Raw genomic sequence first — 21,482 nt, forward strand, 5'->3', positions numbered from 1 at the left:
ATTCTTCATTTGGTTCGCCTGCGTTCACACAGAAATCTGTCAGCGCACCGAACCTTCTGAACAATGTCACGCGGTCGAAAAGGGCGCTTGTCTATTGGACAGTGGAAATGTGTGTGTGGCTGCGAGCCCGTGTGGCTGCGAGCCCGTTTGTGTGCGCGCGCGCGCGCGCGTGTGTGTGTCTGTGTGTGGACTGCGGAGCCCTCCAGATCAGCGGAGCCGAGTTTTGACATGGCATTGATCCATTGTTCTATTGAAGCACATTACCACCATCCTCTCGCTAAACAACTTGTAGACCACGTTGTTTTTATGAGTGCCCACAAGTAGCTGTTTTATTAATAATATAATAAACCGCGTTTTTTCTTCCTTCTTCCCAAGATGCACAGATATATAGATATATAGATAGATAGAGAGATAGATGCAGTGTGGTTGTTTTGCAGTGAATGAATGCTGCGAGCAGTGGTAAGGTAATAATAGTATTGACGTGGCATTGATCCATTGATCCAATGCCGTGCGCCTCTGTAATAATAATAAGCTGTGTTTTTTCTTCCTTCTTCCCAAGATGCACAGTTAGATATATAGATAGATAGATAGATAGATAGATAGATAGATATAGATATAGATAGATAGATAGATAGATAGAGAGATAGAGAGATAGATAGAGAGATTAGATGCAGTGTGCTTGTTTTGCAGTGAGTGCTGCGAGCAGTGGTAATAATAATCACTTCCTATATTTGGTTCGCGTTTGGTTCGATGAAGCCGAACCGAGACCTACGTTTTCAGGCGGACCAGAGTTCGCCTGTTTGGTCCACGAACCGAGTTCGACACGCATTCACACAAACCCGAAAAACCGGACTATCGAATTCTGGTCCGAAAGTCCGGACCAAACAGCCCCTGTGTGAAAGCGACCTTATCAGTTCATTGTATATTTTGTTATTGTTTTTACTATTATCATGGTGGATTATGTTGTAAATATTGTTTTACTTTAAATGCTTCTGTTTTAGGTGTATGGTTTTATAAGATCTTGCCAAAAGGACTACAGTTGCGAATTAGCCAACTGGCTAAAACTGGCACATTTACAGTAATGTTGATTAAGGTGTATACTGCCCTTTTTAAATAAACTGAAACTGAAATACATTAAAAAAGAAACGTCCCTCCGGGCGATGTGATCTAGGCACTGCCTTTATGAATAGCCCTGCGGGGATCCACAGCGAGGACAGCTTGGTCAGTTACAGTGCAGCCGCGGTCTAATTGGTCAGTTGATATGCGACAGCGTTGGCATGGTGACGGAGACGTGGCTCACGGGCGGCTGCTGGCTCGCCAGATGTCAGTTACAATAGACATCACAACGTATCAGCTACTCCTTCGGTCACGCATCTTTTAAAGGAACATGTCGCCCGTTTTTTAAGAAGCCGATCTCATTTGGTACAAACTGAATGAAGCGATAGAAGGATAACCAGCAAGTGTCTCTAGCGATCAAGCATGCAACAGTTCAGACATAGAACTTACCTTTCTATCAAGCATGCAACAGTTCAGACATAGACCTTACCTTTCTATCAAGCATGCAACAGTTCAGACATAGACCTTACCTTTCTATCAAGCATGCAACAGTTCAGACATAGACCTTACCTTTCTATCAAGCATGCAACAGTTCAGACATAGACCTTACCTTTCTATCAAGCATGCAACAGTTCAGACATAGACCTTACCTTTCTATCAAGCATGCAACAGTTCAGACATAGACGTCACCTTACCTTTCTATCAAGCATGCAACAGTTCAGACATAGACCTTACCTTTCTATCAAGCATGCAACAGTTCAGACATAGACCTTACCTTTCTATCAAGCATGCAACAGTTCAGACATAGACCTTACCTTTCTATCAAGCATGCAACAGTTCAGACATAGACCTTACCTTTCTATCAAGCATGCAACAGTTCAGACATAGACCTTACCTTTCTATCAAGCATGCAACAGTTCAGACATAGACCTTACCTTTCTATCAAGCATGCAACAGTTCAGACATAGACCTTACCTTTCTATCAAGCATGCAACAGTTCAGACATAGACCTTACCTTTCTATCAAGCATGCAACAGTTCAGACATAGACCTTACCTTTCTATCAAGCATGCAACAGTTCAGACTCATAAAATCCAAATATGCAACACTCCCAGATGAAGATAAGGAACGACTCACTAAAAACTTAGCAATAGGGGAAAAAAGCACCACAGGCGGCGAGGAGGAGAGAAACCTCTGATGGGCTGCTCAAAGGGGATCCCCCAACTGGATGTTGGATAATATAGTGTTGCAATGGATGATAGATGGATGGAGAATAGAACAGGCGAATAATTGGTATGAATGTATATACACATGTAATGAAGCAGTAGTATCTAAGGTACATAAGATATATACTTAATACATAAAAAAGGCATAGGAAAACTGAGGGCGATGTAGAGTGGAAGTGGATCCAACACACCATAATTTAGTTTGTAACATATTTAAAACTGATGAGTCACACTATTTTTCTGAATAAAATTCCACTCTTGGTCCTGAAAAAAAAAAAAAAGAAAATTGACGAAAATAATTTCTATATAAGATATTACAAATATTTTAAATTAAATTATCATTTAGAAGATTTAAAAACACAGAGACATAGGCTATGACAATAGGCTATTTAAAAACAATGACTTGCGCCTGCTTCTGAGAACAGAGAGAGAAAGGACTTGTGGAACAGGACCTATCTCTCTCTCTCTCTCCCCTCTCTCTCCTCTCTATCCTCTTTCCCCTCTCTCTCTCCCTCTCTCTCGACATACACACAATGACAGGACAAGAGAGTAAATTAACTGCCCTCTCTCTCTCTCTCCCCCTCTCTCTCGACATACACACGATGACAGGACAAGAGAGTAAATTAACTGGGGGTTCGATTCAACCAAACAAAACAAGGCAGATGTGAAAGACTTAAGAAGACTATGGTTGTCTAAATGAATGGAAGTGAATGAACAGCCTGACACCTGGGAGGAATGGTGCTGTCGACAGCAGACAACTGGGACAGCAGTGGACACAAGCTTACTGGCAGCGAAGAGGAGGGGGTATGGGCTAAGAGGAGGAGGAGAGGGGGTATGGGCTAAGAGGAGGAGGAGAGGGGGTATGGGCTAAGAGGAGGGGGAGAGGGGGTATGGGCGAAGCACCTTGAGAGCTCACTGAGTTTAAAGTGTGCTATATAAATGAAATCTATTATTATTATTATTATTAAGAGGAAGAGGAGAAGAGGGGGTATGGGCTAAGAGGAGGAGGAAGGGTATGGGCTAAGAGGAGGAGGAGGGGGTATGGGCTAAGAGGAGGAGGAGGGGGGTATGAGCTAAGAGGAGAAGGGGGGTATGGGCTAAGAGGAGGATGAGGGGTATATGGGCTAAGAGGAGAAGGAGGGGTATGGGCTAAGAGGAGGATGAGGGGTATGGGCTAAGAGGAGAAGGAGGGGTATGGGCTAAAAGGAGGAGGGGGGTATGGGCAGGGAGGAGGAGGAGAGGGAGGTATGGGCAGGGGGGAGGAGAGGGGGGGGGGGGGGGTGAAGACCAGAATCACAACAGCACTGAGGAGATGGTTTCAGTTTTGCATTGCATTGCTAGGGTAACAGCGTAGACCCACATTTACTTCCTGTCAGCTATTATTGGTGTTACTGTGAAAAAAATTATGAAAAAATGCATACACTGTAATGCCGCAACAATTACCAATGTGTTTTTACACAAATGGCTTAATAAAGGAATCTGAATCTGCAATAAAATAGAAAAATTATTTTAAAAATAAAATAGTAGTAAAATTTGGCAAAATAGTTCTGAATTACAGTTTAAAACCGTCTTTACCTTCCCTGTTTGATAGCCACTTTGACCCTTCGTACCTCCCTCTCAGGGCAAACCTCCCTCTCAAGGCGCAGTTCCCTCTCTCAGGGCGCAGTTCTAGACCTGGGTCCCGCACACAGTTTTATAAGACCAGAGTGTTCTCAGCATGAGGCATTCCCTACCGATAGGTCACAGTGACATCAACACAGCTGACTGGCCTCACTTCTCATTTAACGATGATCACCTGTTATTTGATTACAATCACCTGCCATTTGCCAAGCAAAATGTCTGCAATGATGATGTAATCAGATACTAATATAGTACATGAACAAATAGCTGACCAAATATTTAGCGTGACACTAGTGGAGTACAAACATTTTATATTTTCTTAGACACTCTGAAAAACAGTGTTATCTGAAAATAGCCTCTTAAAGCTCTATCTATCTCTATCTCTTTTTTGCAAAACTCGGGTAGCCAGGCATAAATAACAAATTTGGTGTGTGCTATACCCACCAAAAATGTGTTCAATACAAGAGAAGAAAACACAATTTTAATTTGATTTAATCTAGTTTCTTCTCAAAAAAGAAAAGGTTAACAAACATGTTCCACGGATTCAAGGAAGTCATATCAAATTCTCAATAAGATTCCTTTTTTCTGTTTATTTTTTATGTAAATAGTAAATGGACTGCATTCATATACTGTAGCGCTTTACAACTCATTCCTCACACTCACCCATTCACTCAGACATTCACACACAGACGATGAAGGCAACCATGCAAGGTGCCAACCTGCTTATCAGGAGCAGTTAAGGGTTAAGTGTCTTGCTCAAGGACACTTCGACACACAGGAGCTGGAATCAATCTTCTAATGACCAGATGACAGCTCTTCCTCCTGAGCCACTGTCTCTAGACCACTCTGCCTCTTGAGCCACTGTCTCTAGACCACTCTACCTCCTGAGACACTGTCTCTAGACCAGTGGTTCCCAAAGTCGGGGTCGCGACCCAAAGGTGGGCCGCGAGCAGCCACGGGTGGGCCGCGAGATGATTTAAAAAAAAATTCAAAAAAAATTAAAAAAAGAAAAAAATATATTTTTTTTATTTTTTATTTTTTTAATTTTAATTTTAATTTTTTTTGTCAGGCCACTGAACTTAGAAGCAGGCCAGGACAGTGTTTCTAGTTGTATTCTAAAATTCTATTCTATTGTATTCTAAAATGTGACTATATGGTTTAATAAATAAACAAAAACGAAAAATCTACTTATTTCAACGAACATTTCAAACTAAATAACAGATTATGCACATAAAACGCTGAAAACAACCGAAGCAACAATAGTATTTTAATGAGGCTATTATTATCATTATTATTTTGCAACAAGTTAGCCCTCTCATAAATAGCACATATAAATGAATAACTAACTTGAACTAACTTAATAGGATTGAAGTGATATTTGGCTTAAAAAATCGGTCGCCTGGCAAAAAAAAAAAAAAAAAGAAAAAGCCAGACGATGTGCATTGGGCCGCGGCTCTCTGACGCCTTATTTTCTGGGCCCCGGCCTGAAAAGTTTGGGAACCCCTGCTCTAGACCACTCTACCTCCTGAGCCACTGTCTCTAGACCACTCTGCCTCTTGAGCCACTGTCTCTAGACCACTCTACCTCCTGAGCCACTGTCTCTAGACCACTCTACCTCCTGAGACACTGTCTCTAGACTGCTCTACCTCCTGAGACACTGTCTCTAGACCGCTCTACCTCCTGAGACACTGTCTCTAGACCGCTCTACCTCCTGAGACACTGTCTCTAGACCACTCTACCTCCTGAGACACTGTCTCTAGACTGCTCTACCTCCTGAGACACTGTCTCTAGACCGCTCTACCTCCTGAGACACTGTCTCTAGACCGCTCTACCTCCTGAGACACTGTCTCTAGACCACTCTACCTCCTGAGACACTGTCTCTAGACCACTCTACCTCCTGAGACACTGTTTCTAGACCGCTCTACCTCCTGAGACACTGTCTCTAGACCACTCTACCTCCTGAGACACTGTCTCTAGACTGCTCTACCTCCTGAGACACTGTCTCAGTCTAGACCACTCTACCTCCTGAGCCACTGTCTCTAGACAGTGTGTGTGTTTTTAGTTATTTACCTACCCACGAGTAAAATCAAGAAAAACAAAAGCAATATAAAAGTAATATATATATATTTTTAATTATATCAAAATAAAAATAGATAAATTGTCCCCTTTAAAGCTGTTAAATCAGCTCCAGACCCAAAGCAGGACAACGTGAGTGGATTAGTATTCAGCGCGGCTACAGTTTCAAAACAAAAAGGAGCTCAGTGAGTACAGGGATCTGTCTCTACACACATGTTCTCTATGAGAACATTCTGGGACGCACAGTTTCACACAGGGATGGAGGGGGACGGAGAGGGACGGAGGGGGATGGAGGGGGACGGAGAGGGACAGCTGTGCCGGCTCCGTCACCCACAATTTGGACGTGATGACAAGATCACAGAGGTCCCCCGTGGCAGGCAGGAAATACCAGAGAGAGGAGTCGCAAAAACCCGGAAACGCCTGCATCACATCATCTAAACCAGGAGACGTCATTACCGGAACAGATGGTTGAATTCCTGGCTCTTTTATCTAGGAGATGCGGTGATGGATAGGGATAGGGATAGGGGAAGCTGGATCTCTAATTTTTTTTTTTTAATAAACTGAAAACTTACCTATTCACCATAGCCTTTTAATACACTCCACTGCTGATTGTACTGTAGATTGCACTATTTTACTCTTTTATTACAGGTTCTAAACTGTCAGGTATTGAACTATGTGAGTATCAAGCAGGAAGAAAAGACCCTCAGGCTTTAAAACTGTGTGGGGGACCCAGGCCTAGAACTGCGCCCTGAGAGAGGGAACTGCGCCCTGAGAAGGAGGTTTGCCCTGAGAGGGAGGTTGAAGGGTCAAAGTGGGTATCAAACAGGAGGGAAGACTGTCAGGTTTTAAACTGTGGATACCAAACAGGGACGGTAACAAGGGTTTTAAACTGTTACAGTAATCCAGAACTATTTTATTGCACTGCTGCATAATTTTACTCTTTATTATATTCTACTATTTTATTGCACTGCACTATTTTTATTCTATTTTACTCTTTTTATTATTGTCTATTTTTAAAACTGCAATAGAATCAAACGATAAACAAGGTGGCCTATTGGGATGTTAGATCCTAATGTGAAAAACTGTGATTTTATATGTCTGCACTTTATGTGCTCATTTTATGTATTTTTTTGGCTTTAGATGAGATACTATACAGCAGGGGTTCCCAATACATTTTCTGACCAGTCCACTTTCTAGGATTCAAATGGCTTGGCGGGCCGAACCCCGACCCTCACCCCTCCCTCATTCAAAATGCAGACATAGGCTACGTGAGAAGAACAGAGTTTATTTTTAACAGCTTGTCATTTCAGTTGCATGAAATTCCTTTCAGTTGCATGAAATGCAAGTCCAAATGTAACATTCAATAACCATTTAATTGTTTTTGTTATACGAAGGAGCATCACATTTGCACAATTATAGCTTACTGCTGGAAACACTTTAACACAGGCCTAGACTTTCATGAAATAAAAAATGTAATTGTCCATGGCAGAGAAGCGCAACACTTGTTTGTTTAACACAAATAAAAACAGGCTATTAACACTTTCAGTGCCGGCCATTTAACATTGGAAACCATGTTGAATGCCACGACCCACTTCAATGATAGCGTTGTGAACGCATAATCTCTCTCCTAAATTATGGCTATGTGTCTAATCTGCCTGTCGTTTATCAATGACTTGTTTGCAGTCAACATTGTCGAAACGATTGTTTTTTTATCGGTTCATTTTCGTTTTATAGCATTTTGAAAAGCCCTCGTTTTCAAGGAAAATATATAGATTCCGTGATAAACGGCATTTACTGGAATATTCTAGCATACACAAAAACGTTCGGCCTATTTATGAATCGTTTTCAAATAAACGCTAGATTATCGATAGTATATGTGTACTTATGCACGCTATAGAGGCGGGCTGAAAAATCGATTCTCTCATTTCCTCATCAGGAATCACCGCGCACAGTAGGGCTGCACGATTTTGGGAAATAATCTAATTGCGATTTTTCTGACAGATATTGTGATTGCGATTACATTTGCGATTATAATTTTTTTTTAAGCAGCCCCACAGAGGTTTATTGTAAAATGCGGCTTGCATCTGGCCTACGCGGTGGGTCTGTTCGGGACACCGAGTCTGAAAATGTTTCTTTTTACCTGGGAATACCTTAACTTCCTACAAGAAGAATGTTGCTGCTTTCTGTAGTCGGGTCCCAACTGCAAAATTACTGTATTACCCTGTATTATACACTTTTACTATCATGTAGACTATTCTGCTTTGTGTTTTTGTGTTTACATGTGATGTATTGTATATTGCATACATGCACATTTATTATGTTCTTGTGTGATGTATCGCACATTTTATTGCTGTGTGATGTATTGCAAATGTTATTGCTGTGATCTTGGCCAGGTCGCCTGAATACTTTAGACAACAAATGTTTGTTTCCGCGTCTCTGATTTGCCAGGTCATGTGACATGTGCGCCAATCGTGGGACCGCAAGTTTGTCTAAGTTTGTCTTAGAGCATGGCGATAGAACGCCTGCCCTGATTCAAAACTCTAACCTTAACCAACTGTGAAAGAGTCGCCTAAACTTAACCAGTGATAAACTAGGCGTTAGGTATTTTGCAGGCTGTTAGACCCGGAAATAGGCGCCGAACTTGCCGTCCCACGATTGGCGCACATGTCACATGACCTGGCCAATCAGAGCGCAAAACTCGAACACGGAAACAAACATTTGTTGTCGAAAGTATACACGCGGCCAGGTCTCCCTTGCAAAGGAGATCTTGTATCTCAATGGGACTTCCTGGTTAAAAAAATAATAATTATTATTATTATTTTTTTTTTTATTGCAGGCTTGGCGATTTTTTATTGCATCATTTCAAATCGCGATTTCGATAAAAAATCAATTAATCGTTCAGCTCTAGCGCACACACACATGCATAGGGCAAAAGCTTATATCTCTGTGAAAAAAAGTCTGATTATCCTAAGACTGGTAAAATAAATTCCTTACCTGAGATCCAAAAAGATTATTCCAATTCCTGATCGCCATTCCAAATATCGATCACACTTATTGATTACAGTGTTTGTACTGTAAATACATAATCCACGCTGTTCTGATGGCCGGCGATCACTTGGTCTCTTCAGTTGGCCTTGACGGAAAAGTTAAATAAGGAAACTGACCACTCCCCCTGCATCAATCTAAAGTAATGGGGTGCAGTTACACAGGGAGAGACGATAGGGGGCGGTATCTTCCCAATTGAGCTCAGAGAGACTCTGCAGCACTAACCCGAGGCTCGATTGATGAAATATGAATTCAAATCGCCAATAAAAAGAAAACGGCAAACAGACGCTATATAGCGTTGTGGGCACTCAAAGGTCGGCATGAACTAACGACAAAAAGCGTCCGTGGCAACCAAAGTGTTAAGGGGAGACCACCCCCCTAGATAGGGAAAAAAAATTATAAAGGATGAAATCACTCTGTACTCTAAGGTATTAGCCATCAGATTACAAAAGCATATGACGTCTTTAGTTCATCCGGACCAAACTGGCTTCATAAGAGGCCGCCTGATCACTGATAACATAAGACGATTACTGCACGTACTAGATGCTGACAAGGACGACACCATACCTAAGGCGATGCTGTCCCTGGATGCAATGAAAGCTTTTGACAGGCTGGAATGGTCGTATCTATGGGCAGTATTAGAGAAGATGGGGTTAGGTAAAGGTTTCATTGATATGATTAAAGTAGTATACAAAGACCCATCGGCCATGATTACAACAGGTATAATCACTTCCGGAATCTTTCCGGTATCACGCTCAGCTAGACAGGGTTGCCCTCTTAGTCCCGGACTATTCGATCTATCATTAGAGCCTTTAGCACAATATATAAGACAATCCCAATCCATAGAACCAATCGTAATCAAGGGCACACAACATAAAATTAGTTTATATGCGGACGACGTAATACTGTTCATGCAAAACCCCAACACCACACTGCCTCATCTGCTCAAGTTGATTGAGAACTTTGGAGATTTATCGGGATTCAAGATAAATTGGCCGAAGTCGGCTTTCCTTCCACTTAACGCCCCTGCAAAAAAAGATATAACCCTCCCAGGAGAGATACCTATGGTAAAACACTTTAGATGTTTGGGAGTGGAAATATTCCCCACCATAAGACAAACGGTGAAGCACAATTACACAAAAATCCAAAACAAAATCAAAGACGACCTTGATAGGTGGGCAAAACTTAAAAACTCAGTACAGGCACGGATATCAATAGTTAAGATGGACGTACTACCTAGAATCAACTTCTTCAGCTCAATGCTACCGTTACCCCCTCCAGAGGGTTACTGGAAAAAATTACACTCCTCCACATACAAATTTATTTGGAATAACAAACCACCACGTATAAAAAGATCCACCGCACAGAGAAATAAAGCAGACGGTGGCATGGCATTTCCAGATTTTTTCCACTATTTTAAGGCGTACACTTTAAGACCATTGACAACATGGTTTGATCCCCAAGCATTAGTATCCTGGAGAAAATTTGAAGAAAACATAGTAGCCCCACATAGACTGAAGGACATAGCATATACTAAACTATCAATTAAGCATTGTGAACGGAAATTTGGCCCCATAATTACTCATGCGATCCGGATATGGCGTGAAACACAAAGAAAATATCCTAACCCACATAAATGGCACAATCATACTCCCTTATTCAATAACAATGCACTCTTGATTGGAAAACAACCTATAAGATTCCCTATATGGGAAAAGCAAGGCATACACTCATTAGGGGATGTTTTTAACAAACAGGGTTTTTGTAGTTATGAAGAAATACGCAAAAAATGTAATCTCACCAAGTCCACACATCTTTTTTACATACAGTTATTGTTATGTTTGAAGGCTCAAGGTGTTCCATTAAAGAAACCAATTGAACACCACAGATACCACAAATTATTCTATGAAAGAGAGACATCGAGAGGTTTTGTTTCAGATTTTTATCATCAATTACTAACGTCCTCGTATGAAACCCTCCACCTAGACTCCGTCTGGAGGAGGGATATACCAGACCTGGAAAGTGATTTTGATTGGCAAGAAGCCTGGGCAAATGTTCGACTCACATCAAGGAACCCGGACCATCAACAAATCAATCTTAACTATATTCACAGGACATACTTGACTCCTATAAGACTGAAAAAATTGGTCTTATACAAGACTCCAAATGCTCCTTATGTACAAATGGGGACGAGGGGACATTTATGCACATGTACTGGGACTGCCCACCAGTTAAGATATTCTGGAAAGAGGTGACCCAGCAATTATCAAATCTCTTAACTTGGAATATACCTGTACACCCCTCTGTATTACTGCTGAATGATGTTTTTGAGTGTGCAGTACATCCACAGCTAAAGAGATTGGTTTTATCGGGTATCACAGTGGCTAAAAAGCTGATAGCATCACGATGGTTCCAACCGGAAAGAATGTGTCGAAAGGTCTGGATTATTACATATCTCGATCATATATCTAAAAGCTAGCATATAATGGTAATGTCTGGTTAGGAGCGAGGGAAAATGGATGGATTATCCAATGGGGGGTCCGGGAGGGGGGGTACGAGCTAGAGCATATGTGTGTAGGTTTTTAGATAACAGGTATTAAGGGTATATCCTATATAAGACAATTAACTAAAATGTGATTTCATTGGATGTGCACTGTCAACTAATGCTTGTATATCTTATCGTGTGTTGTCATGTTTGTTTATGTGTTTGTTTAAAAAATTATAAAAAAATAAAATACAAACAAAAAGGATGAAATCATTTGCAAACATCTTAATTGTTTAGAATAGTAAAAAAATAAAAAAAGTGATAAAAAATGTTTTGGTCGCATTCTTGTATTACCCAAAAAGGGGCGTGGTCTATTAAAAATTGCCCCTTTTTGCATGTTACCCCAAACAAAATTTTGAAAAAATGTATGATATATAGATATTTTCTCAAGGTTTTTCATACTACATTAACCCTTTAATCGCCAAGGACGACTTTAGACGTCATTGCTCGCCATGCTTAATCTGCCAATGACGTCGTACAGCGTCTTTGAGATCAATATTTCAAAAATCTGTCATGGCAATCATATTTCACCCACGGAGACTTGAGACTTGCTGTTGATCTCCTCTCAACTCTCCAACGCTTCAAGACCGCCATCTGGTGGCTGATCGGCGAATCACCAAAACCGGAAGTGACGCGCCGGAAGTGGTGCTCACCCATATTTCGTCCGGCCACTCGCTATCGCTAGCGGGACTCCAGCTTGATACATTGGATAGCGATCCGTTGCCAATAACTCGATAAACAACATGATTTGGACGTATATAGTATTATACAACCAGGAACTGGACCAACAAGATCGACATCCCATAATAGCGAACTTTCTGCTCCACGCTGATCGCCCAACGCTACGAGGAAGCCGCGGTGAGTTTCAGCGTGTTTGATTATTATTTTACATGCAAACTGCTATGATCAACATATCACCCATACTACATGAATCATTTAACGTCGGCCACGGACTTATAAACCCCCCCCCCCCCCCCCTCCGGTCACCAGCAGATGATGAGGCATGACGATTAGGACCTTGTACAATTGAAATGTTTTATCTGACGTCAATCGGTATCAAGAAAGAAAAAGAAAAGATATATTGCAAGTTTTCTGAATTTTATGTTTATATATGCAAATGAGGCACTTTCCCATTCGATATGTGCACATTTATGGATGCAATCATGCAAAATGAAGCAAAATGAGCAACTAAATGTGTTTTTTTTGTTTTCTTGTCACTAGTTTGAAAGAAGACATGTAAAGGGGCAACATTATACAAAAATCTCAAAATTGCCCCAAAATCAGGAAAATGGTATTTTAGGTGGGTGGTCTCCCCTTAACCGAATCGAAACTAGATACGCAGGACCGCTTTCCTGGCCTGCTGTCAGCCTATCAGGTCTCTAGCCTGCTGTCAGCCTATCAGGTCCCTGGCCTTCTGTCAGCCTATCAGGGCCCTGTTTCTTGTACCTGGATAACTGAGTTAGCCGGATAACTTTAACTGGATAACTGAGTTAGCCGGACTTTCCGATTTCATGTACGTGGATTTTCCAAATCACCATGACAACAGATCCAAAAGTTTGAGCCTGGTCGAAAGCAGAGTTCAAGTTCAAGTTAGCCGGATCACGCAGAGCCACGCCCCCGCAAAGAAGTGACAGCCCGTTTCCTGAAACTATTCCCACAGTCTACGATCTGCATTATACCATTCTGAATTACGTTTTTGTGCTCCATTCTTCCAGAGGGGGCTTTTGAAATGTAAAATAGACCCAAAATGCTGATACTAAATTCACTTTGTCCTAAATAATGCACGTTATATATACCGTGGCGACGGTGGCGCTCGCTCGTGCGATGTACACATTATGTGGTTATTTTAATTGTAACTGGGATTAAGATGTCTGATGAGATGCGCTGTTTGACGGATTTGAGAAATTGAATGAGCCGTTGACGTCACATTAATGAATGAGGATAAAGAGATAAACTTCATTCAAAACAAAGGATATTCTAAACACGGGTCTCTCGTTCATTAATGTATAAACAATGAATTTATCCCATCTGGCACAGTGGTGCAGCGGTAGTGCTCAAGCCTGCCAACCCAGCGACCGGGGTTCAAAACCCGGTGTTTCCAATATGATTTTTTTGAATATAATATTAATGATTATACGCCAAAGTAGCCTGGTTTTAAGTTAAAATATTATAAATCTACATGCATTGAGGATGTCATTCTTTATATAGCTCTCAACGTGCACCAAATTGAATTATTCCTATATTGCAAAAAGAAGGAGACGACTAGGGTCTTGAACCCCGGTCGTCTGTGTGAAAGTCAAAAGAACAACCCGTTAGACCACATTGGAGATAAGTTAAAGATTGACTATACATCAATCAATGGGTAAGAGAGCCGTATCGTAATTCTGTATAACAGTTAACTAATTATTTTCGCTAGCAAGATCTCATTTGATTATTCAATCCAGCAGGCAAGTTTAAAGAAATATAATCTGATTGATTGAGGTAATGAGGGACTTAAAATTAGCCTATAGATAACGCATTTAACTTGTCGGCGAGGCGATTGAGCCGTATTGCAATCTGTCAATAAAGTCTTAAATCAATTAATCAATCAATGCCGTTAGAGAATCAGGATCTCTGCCATCGATACGTGCTGGCTTTTCACCTAAAGCGGCCGCGCGCATTTAGCCTGAGTCGCAAGTCTGGCTTGAGTTAACGAGACTGAATCCACCTTCTTGGAACAGGAAAATCCCGGCTTCAAACATCGGGTTAACTGAAGCTGGATAATGACATCTTGATCGACTTAGTTGAACCACGTACAAGAAACAGGGCCCAGGTCTCTAGCCTGCTGTCAGCCTATCAGGTCCCTGGCCTGCTGTCAGCCTATCAGGTCTCTGGCCTGCTGTCAGCCTATGAGCAACGTTTCATCCAGATTGCTCCTCTGGGTTGTGAGATTAGCTGTGGACAAATCACAGACTCACAGAAGCAACCAAATGCATAATCCTCTCCAGGCGGAGATAATTACTGTGGAATTGTTTGGCTTTAAGTGGTGTCATTGCGGTTCAAAAAATAATTTGCCACGGAGACCATTTTGTCATTGTGCTGTCAGCTCTCGGCTTCCAGCTGTGGAATACAAATAATTATGTTTTCATTTAACAGGAAATCTCACTCTGGGTCTCTTGTATTTTGTAGAAACACTGCTCTACTACAGAGTAAAATGAGCTCACACAGCCAGCGCTGTACATATCTGTACTACATCAAGACTGGACTACTGCAACGCCCTCTATTCTGGTGTGGCAGACAAATATATCAACCGCCTTCAACTCGTCCAGAACGCAGCCGCCAGGCTTGTGTCATGGCACCAAGACGAGGGAACACATCTCCCCAGTCCTTGCGTCCCTACGCTGGCTCCCGGTGAAACAAAGAATACATTTCAGGATCCTCATGTTCGCTTACAAAGCCCTAAATGGTCTCGCCCCCCAGCTTACGTCGAGGAACTCCTGGTCCAATCAGTCAGCTCCAGATCCCTCAGATCCAATAGTCAAAACTGCCTTAAGATCCCACAGTCAAAACTAGTGACGAAGGGAAGAGCTTTCGCAGTTGCAGCGCCGAAACTCAAACACAAAAACAAGCTCCCACTAAACATCAAATCTGCAAGCACTCTACAGACTTTTAAGGCCATGCTTAAAACCCACCTTTTCTCCATAGACAATCCTTGAGCTAGTTCTGTGTTGTAGGCATGTCCCCGACTAAGGATTTGTATAGTCGACTTTGATGAAGGAGTCGACTGATTGGTACACTGATGGATACATCTTGATATTTGTCTATTGTGTTCATTAGACAGGTGGAATCCTCTTTCAGTGCCTCTGTGCCCGTTTTCTTAGGCAGTTAGCCTCGCTGGTATGCGCGCCATTAGCGTTACCCACTTCTAGGGTCTTTGCTTTTGGAAAGAATTATCCAAATTATTTATATATAATTTTTTTAATATATATATATATGTATATATTTTTGTGTGTGTGTGTGTGCATTCGACTAAGAGGTTGGCAGTCGACTACAGCTCCATTCGATCAATTAGTCGACTATTCGACTAGTCGGGGTCAGCCCTACTGTGTTGTAGTGACAGGTGTATTATGTCCATCTGTTCTCTGTCTGCTTGGTTGGCCTGCATATATTTTTGTCTTGTTTTCTTATTGTTTCCTGTCTTTTTGTTTTCTTCTTTCTCGGGCTGCGCCCTGGGCCGATGTAACTATTGGTTGAGGGGCACAATATAAATAAATCATATCATATCATCATATCATCAGGCCTGTCTAATAATAATAATAATAATACACTTTATTTGTATAGCACCTTTCATACAGAAACTGCAGCTAAAAGTGCTTCACAACAGAAAAAAGACAGGCATAATGAGCACATAAATGAGCACTAATGATGATAGTCCTCACAGAGCATGCTCCAGCTTCCTGCTTTACCCAGGCGACTTCACTTTACAGTAGTGTTGTCACGATACTGGAATTTCGACTTCGATACGATACCTTGAAAAGTATCGATACTTCGATATTATTTCGATATCAAAAAAAAAATATATATATATATATATTTTTTTTTTTTTTTTTTTTTTTTAAACAAATTTAGCTTCAAATTTAGCTTCTCTCTTGTACTATAAGAGAAGATAAATATAACAATTTTAAAACCCTTTGTTTATCTTTAGATCACACATTTAAAAATAACTGTTCATCTCACTTCAATCATTTTTATTGCAAATGCAGAACATGGTATTTTCTCAAGCAGACAGATGTAAACACTGTAATCTGTGTTGCATGTACCAGAGAGAGAGAGAGAGAGAGAGAGAGAGAGAGAGAGAGAGAGAGAGAGAGAGAGAGAGAGAGAGAGAGAGAGAGAGAGAGAGAGAGAGAGAGAGAAAGAGGCTATGCTCGGAGCATTTTAGTAACGTTACATTTTCAACAAGATTGCTGCTATTTAAACACTTCATGGAAACGGGGTAACGTTAACCTTATGTCGACTGTAGTATTGTATGACCTCGACATAACGTTTAAACGTTAACGTTACTCCGTTTCCATGCAGTAATTATAAAAGTAGCCAGCTAAGCTAACGGAGCTAGCAGTAGCTAACGTTAGCTGGTAGCTGTAACGTTACAACGAATCAGCTGTTGATATTATGCGCCATCAGTAGACAACGTATCATGTATTAAACTAGAGTTAATGGTTTAATGCTTCAGTCACAGTGACGTTGAAAGAGTCACGAACCTCTTTCATTTCTTTATGGAGATCGGCGCTGGCACTGCTCAAACACCGCTTGCAAATAGCATTGGGGCATTTGTAGCTTGTCCTTCGTTGTTTACTTGAAACCCGAAGTACCTCCAAACAGCACTTCTGCTGTTTTCTTTATCCACAAGCACAAGTTGCGGAGGCTCTGCATTTACCATCTTCAGCTAAAATGTTTGTTTAAGACGGCTCTCTGTGACTCTGTGAGGGGGAGGGCTTGACTTGGAGGAGCCGGGGGGGCAAGCGCGCTGAGCGCTCTGAACAGCGCGTCAACAACTTGCGGTAGAACACTCGCCAGCTGGTACCGATACTGCAGAAAGTATCGGTACTTCGGGAAATGAGTATCGAAGCCGTTAAACATGCAGTAGTCCAGCCCCTATTGAAAAAACCAAACCTTGACCCCACCCAGCACAGTAATTACAGGCCCATTTCCAAGCTTCCTTTTCTGTCAAAAATACTCGAAAAGGTTGTTCTGTGCCAATTGTCTCCCTACCTGCACCAGAACAGCATCCTGGAGACATTTCAGTCAGGGTTCAGGACTGGCCATAGCACAGAATCAGCCCTCCTTAAAGTGTCAAATGACCTACTCCTCGCCGCTGACAACCGTGACTGCTCTGTTTTAATGCTGCTTGACCTCAGCGCAGCTTTCGACACTGTTGATCACACCATTCTATTAGATCGTCTCCAACATGGGGTTGGTGTCAGTGGCACTGCACTAGCATGGTTCTCCTCCTATTTCACAAATAGAAGCGTTGCTGTCAACATTGCCAACTGCTCCTCCCCCTCAACCTCCCTCTCCTGTGGGGTCCCGCAAGGATCCATCCTTGGCCCGATCCTGTTCTCTCTTTACATGCTACCCCTTGGTCCAATCATTCAGAAGCACAACATCTCTTTTCACTGTTATGCTTGCTTTATTTTTGTTGTATTTTGTAATTTTTTTCCTGCCATAATTTGTAGTTTCTTTACCTTTATTTTCACTAAACATGAAGCCGTGTGGCATAAGTGCCTACTTCAGTGTCTATCTGTAGACCTGCTTGTATATATTATGGGTGAAGGTTCCTTGTGTGTGTGTGTGTGTGTGTGCGGGGGGGAGGTGGTATATTGATGTATTCTGTCTATAATTTTGCAATTTGAAGAATGCCACATGCAAGCCCCTAGAGGGTTTTTAGGCAATTCTCCTTCACATTTCTTTCATATTATCTGTCCGTTAATGTCGCACCGAAAATGACCAAATCAAATTCCTTGTATGTGAAAACTACTTGGCAATAAAGACCTTTCTGATTCTGATTCTGATGCTGATTCTGATGCTGATACTGAGAGGAAACAGAGGAGTGAGTGTAGATTACCAGCTGATGAGGCCTGCAGCCACGGCGGACCAGGTGACGCAGCAGGGGGTGGGCTTCTTGCTGTCCTCCTCCTCCTCCGCCCTGCGGCAGCAGCAGAGGCAGCTCAGGTAGACGGCCAGGCAAAGCAGGTTCAGGCCCAGGCCTGCAGCCGCCACGCAGCCCAGGAAGATCAGGGACTGCAGACGGAGAGATGGAGGGGGGGGGGCAGAGAGATGGAGAGAGAAAGAGAGAGATGGAGAGAGAAAGAGAGACAAAAATAGATGGAGAGTTAAAGAGAGAGACAAAATAGATGGAGAGAGAAAGAGAGATGGAGAGAGATGGAGAGAAAGAGGCAAAATAGATGGAGAGAGAAAGAGAGATGGAGAAAAATGGAGAAAGAGAGACAAAAATAGATGGAGAGAGAAGGAGAGAGATGGAGATAGAGAGATGGAGGGAGGGAGAGAGATAAAGATGGAGGGAGAAATAGAGAGAGATGAAGGGAGGAAGATAGAGATGGAGAGAAAGCGAGAGACAAAAATAGATGGGGAAAGAAAGATAGATGGAGAGAGAGAGACAGAGAGAGAGATGAAGAGAAAAGAGAGAGATGGAGAGACAAAAATAGATGGAGAAAGAGAGAGACACAAATAAAGGGAGAGAGAAAGAGAGATGGAGGTGGAGGGAGAGAGATGGAGAGGGAGGGAGAGAGATAACGATGGAGGGAGAAAGAGAGAGAGATGAAGGGAGGAAGATATAGATGGAAAAAAGAGAGACAAAAATAGATGGAGAGAGAAATGGAGAGACAGAGAGAGATGAAGAGAAAAAGAGAGACAAAAATAGATGGAGAGAGAAATAGAGACAAAAATAGATGGAGAGAGAAAGAGAGACAGAAATAGATGGAGAGAGAAAGAGAGAGATGGAGAGAGAGGTGGAGAGGGAGGGAGAGAGATAAAGATGGAGGGAGAAAGAGAGAGAGATGAAGGGAGGAAGATAGAGATGGAAAAAAAGAGAGACAAAAATAGATGGAGAGAGAAATGGAGAGACAGATAGAGATGAAGAGAAAAAGAGAGATGTAGAGAGAGACAAAAATAGATGGAGAGAGAAAGAGAGAGACAAAATTAGATGGAGGGAGAAAGAGAGAGATGGAGATAGAGAGATGGAGAGAGGGAGGGAGAGAGAGATAAAGATAGAGGGAGAAAGAGAGAGATGAAGGGAGGAAGATAGAGATGGAGAAAGCGAGAGAGAAAAATAAATGGGGAGAGAAAGAGAGATATGGAGAGAGAAGATGAAGAGAAAAGGAGAGAGAGAGAGAGAGACAAAAATAAATGGAGAGAAAAAGAGAGAGATGGAGATAGAGAGATGGAGAGAGGTGGAGGGAGAGAGATGGAGAGGGAGGGAGAGAGATAAAGATGGAGGCAGAAAGAGATATGAAGGGAGGAAGATAGAGATGGAGAGAAAGCAAGAGACACAAATAGATGGGGAGAGAAAGAGAGATGGAGAGAAAGAGACGGAGGGAGAAAGGAGAGAGATGAAGGGGACAAAGAGAGAGGGAGGAAGAAAGAGAGAGAAAGATGGAGGGAGAAAGAGAGAGAGATGAAGGGACAAAGAGAGAAGGAGGGAGAAAGATAGAGAAAGATGGAGGGAGAAAGAGAGAGAGAGATGAAGGGAGAAAGAGAGAGGGAGGGAGAAAGAGAGAGAAAGACAGAGGGAGAAAGAGAGAGATGAAGGAAGAAAAAGAGAGGGAGGGAGAAAGGAGAGAAAGATGGAGGGAGAAAGAGAGAAAGATGGAGGGAGAAAGAGAGAGAGATGAAGGGAGAAAGAGAGAGGGAGGGAGAAAGAGAGAGAAATATGGAGGGAGAGAGAGATGAAGGGAGAAAGAGAGGGAGGGAGAAGGACAGAAAGAGGGGAGTTAATACACAGAGATTTGAGTTGACGTGAACATGCAGCACCACCGTCAGCGCACGGGAATAACAATAATTCCTAAAATAGGTGTCATTCTCCTTTAATGAGTCCCAAAGTACCCTTGACAACTGCTGTTGTCAGGAGAAGTGATGCAGGAGGGATAGGACCTGTCCCAGGAGGCTGCAAAAACAAGGCATCTCTCTCTCTCTCTCTCTCTCTCTACTTCCCTCTAGTCTCTTTATTTCCCTCTCTCTCTCTCTCTCTCTCTCTCTCTCTCTCTCTCTCTCTCTCTCTCTCTCTCTCTCTCTCTCTCCCTCTCTCTCTACTTCCCTCTAGTCTCTCTCTCTTTCCCTCTAGTCTCTCTCTCTCTCTCTCTCTCTCTCTCTCTCTCTCTCTCTCTCTCTCTCTGCTGTGTATTTATATATCATAAATATAAGATAAGATATTAATGTATTGATCCCCTTGGGAAAATGCAGGCAATAGGCATCATAGCAGCATGGGGGCGGGGGAGGTACAGGGTAATAGTAGAAGACATGATACAGGTCGTAAAATTATAGTACAGTAGAAAAGTAAAAAAAAAAAATCAGTAAAACAATATAACAATATAATTAACTCTGAATATACACATATATGCAAGTAGGCAGTGTGAATCAAGGTGCAGATGAGGTATGCCCTCTCAGTTATAGTTGCATTACAATAAATAGTTACAATAGACACTATAATCTAAATATATACTATGAGTAAGTAAGTACTGTATACAGTATACAAGGCACGTATGGCGTGAATACTTCATGCATTATACGACGTCCGTTTAGGTGGGAGTCAGACAAACTCAGTGATAGTATAATAATAATGTATAAAGCATATAAATACATTTTGTGGGCCTTTTTGCACTGTGATCATTCGCCTTAAAGGGGAACTATCTTATAAATGGCCTTTTTTCAGTGTTTAGCATTGTTTCCTAGCTATGTGGACTTATATTAATATGATCTATGTCTCTAATTCTCATATTGGCACAACAATGGCGCATTCTTCCAATTCTCCTCTCACAATATTCACCCTCACTGAACTGAGTCATCTGAAAATGTGCTGATTTGTGATGTCAGAGAGACTCAGCTGCATGATAATCTGCTGAGACTCACACACAATACACACAGTTCCCACCGTGGTTGGAGCCCAGGCTCAAAACGGCTTAAGATCTTGAGGTCGAAAAATGCTGTTTTTGAGGACTTGATTAGAAATACAAAACAATGAATTTAAAAAAATACAAAATTACAGAGGTGTTCCATACACTCACAGGAATTGTGTAAAAGTGCCCAAATAGTGAAAGAAATAGTCAAATAGTTCCCCTTTAACATGCTCACTCATGCCCCCCCGGCCCCCTCCCAACCTCCCTAATCTACAACCCACACACACGCTCCATCTGTCAGTGT

The 21,482-nt window shown here is 42.0% G+C and overlaps 1 protein-coding gene across 1 annotated transcript in view; it reads right to left on the reverse strand.

The window, feature by feature from the left end:
• Nucleotides 1-21,482, reverse strand: part of ttyh2 (tweety family member 2) — a 260,383-nt gene that overhangs the window by 190,066 nt on the left and 48,835 nt on the right. The window contains 1 exon segment of the mRNA XM_084330305.1: nucleotides 18,172-18,347. Within this exon segment, the coding sequence (XP_084186431.1) occupies nucleotides 18,172-18,347 (176 nt within the window).

The sequence above is a fragment of the Notolepis coatsorum genome (assembly GCF_963971535.1).
Source record: "Notolepis coatsorum genome assembly, chromosome: 15".
Classification (NCBI taxonomy): Eukaryota; Metazoa; Chordata; class Actinopteri; order Aulopiformes; family Paralepididae; genus Notolepis; species Notolepis coatsorum.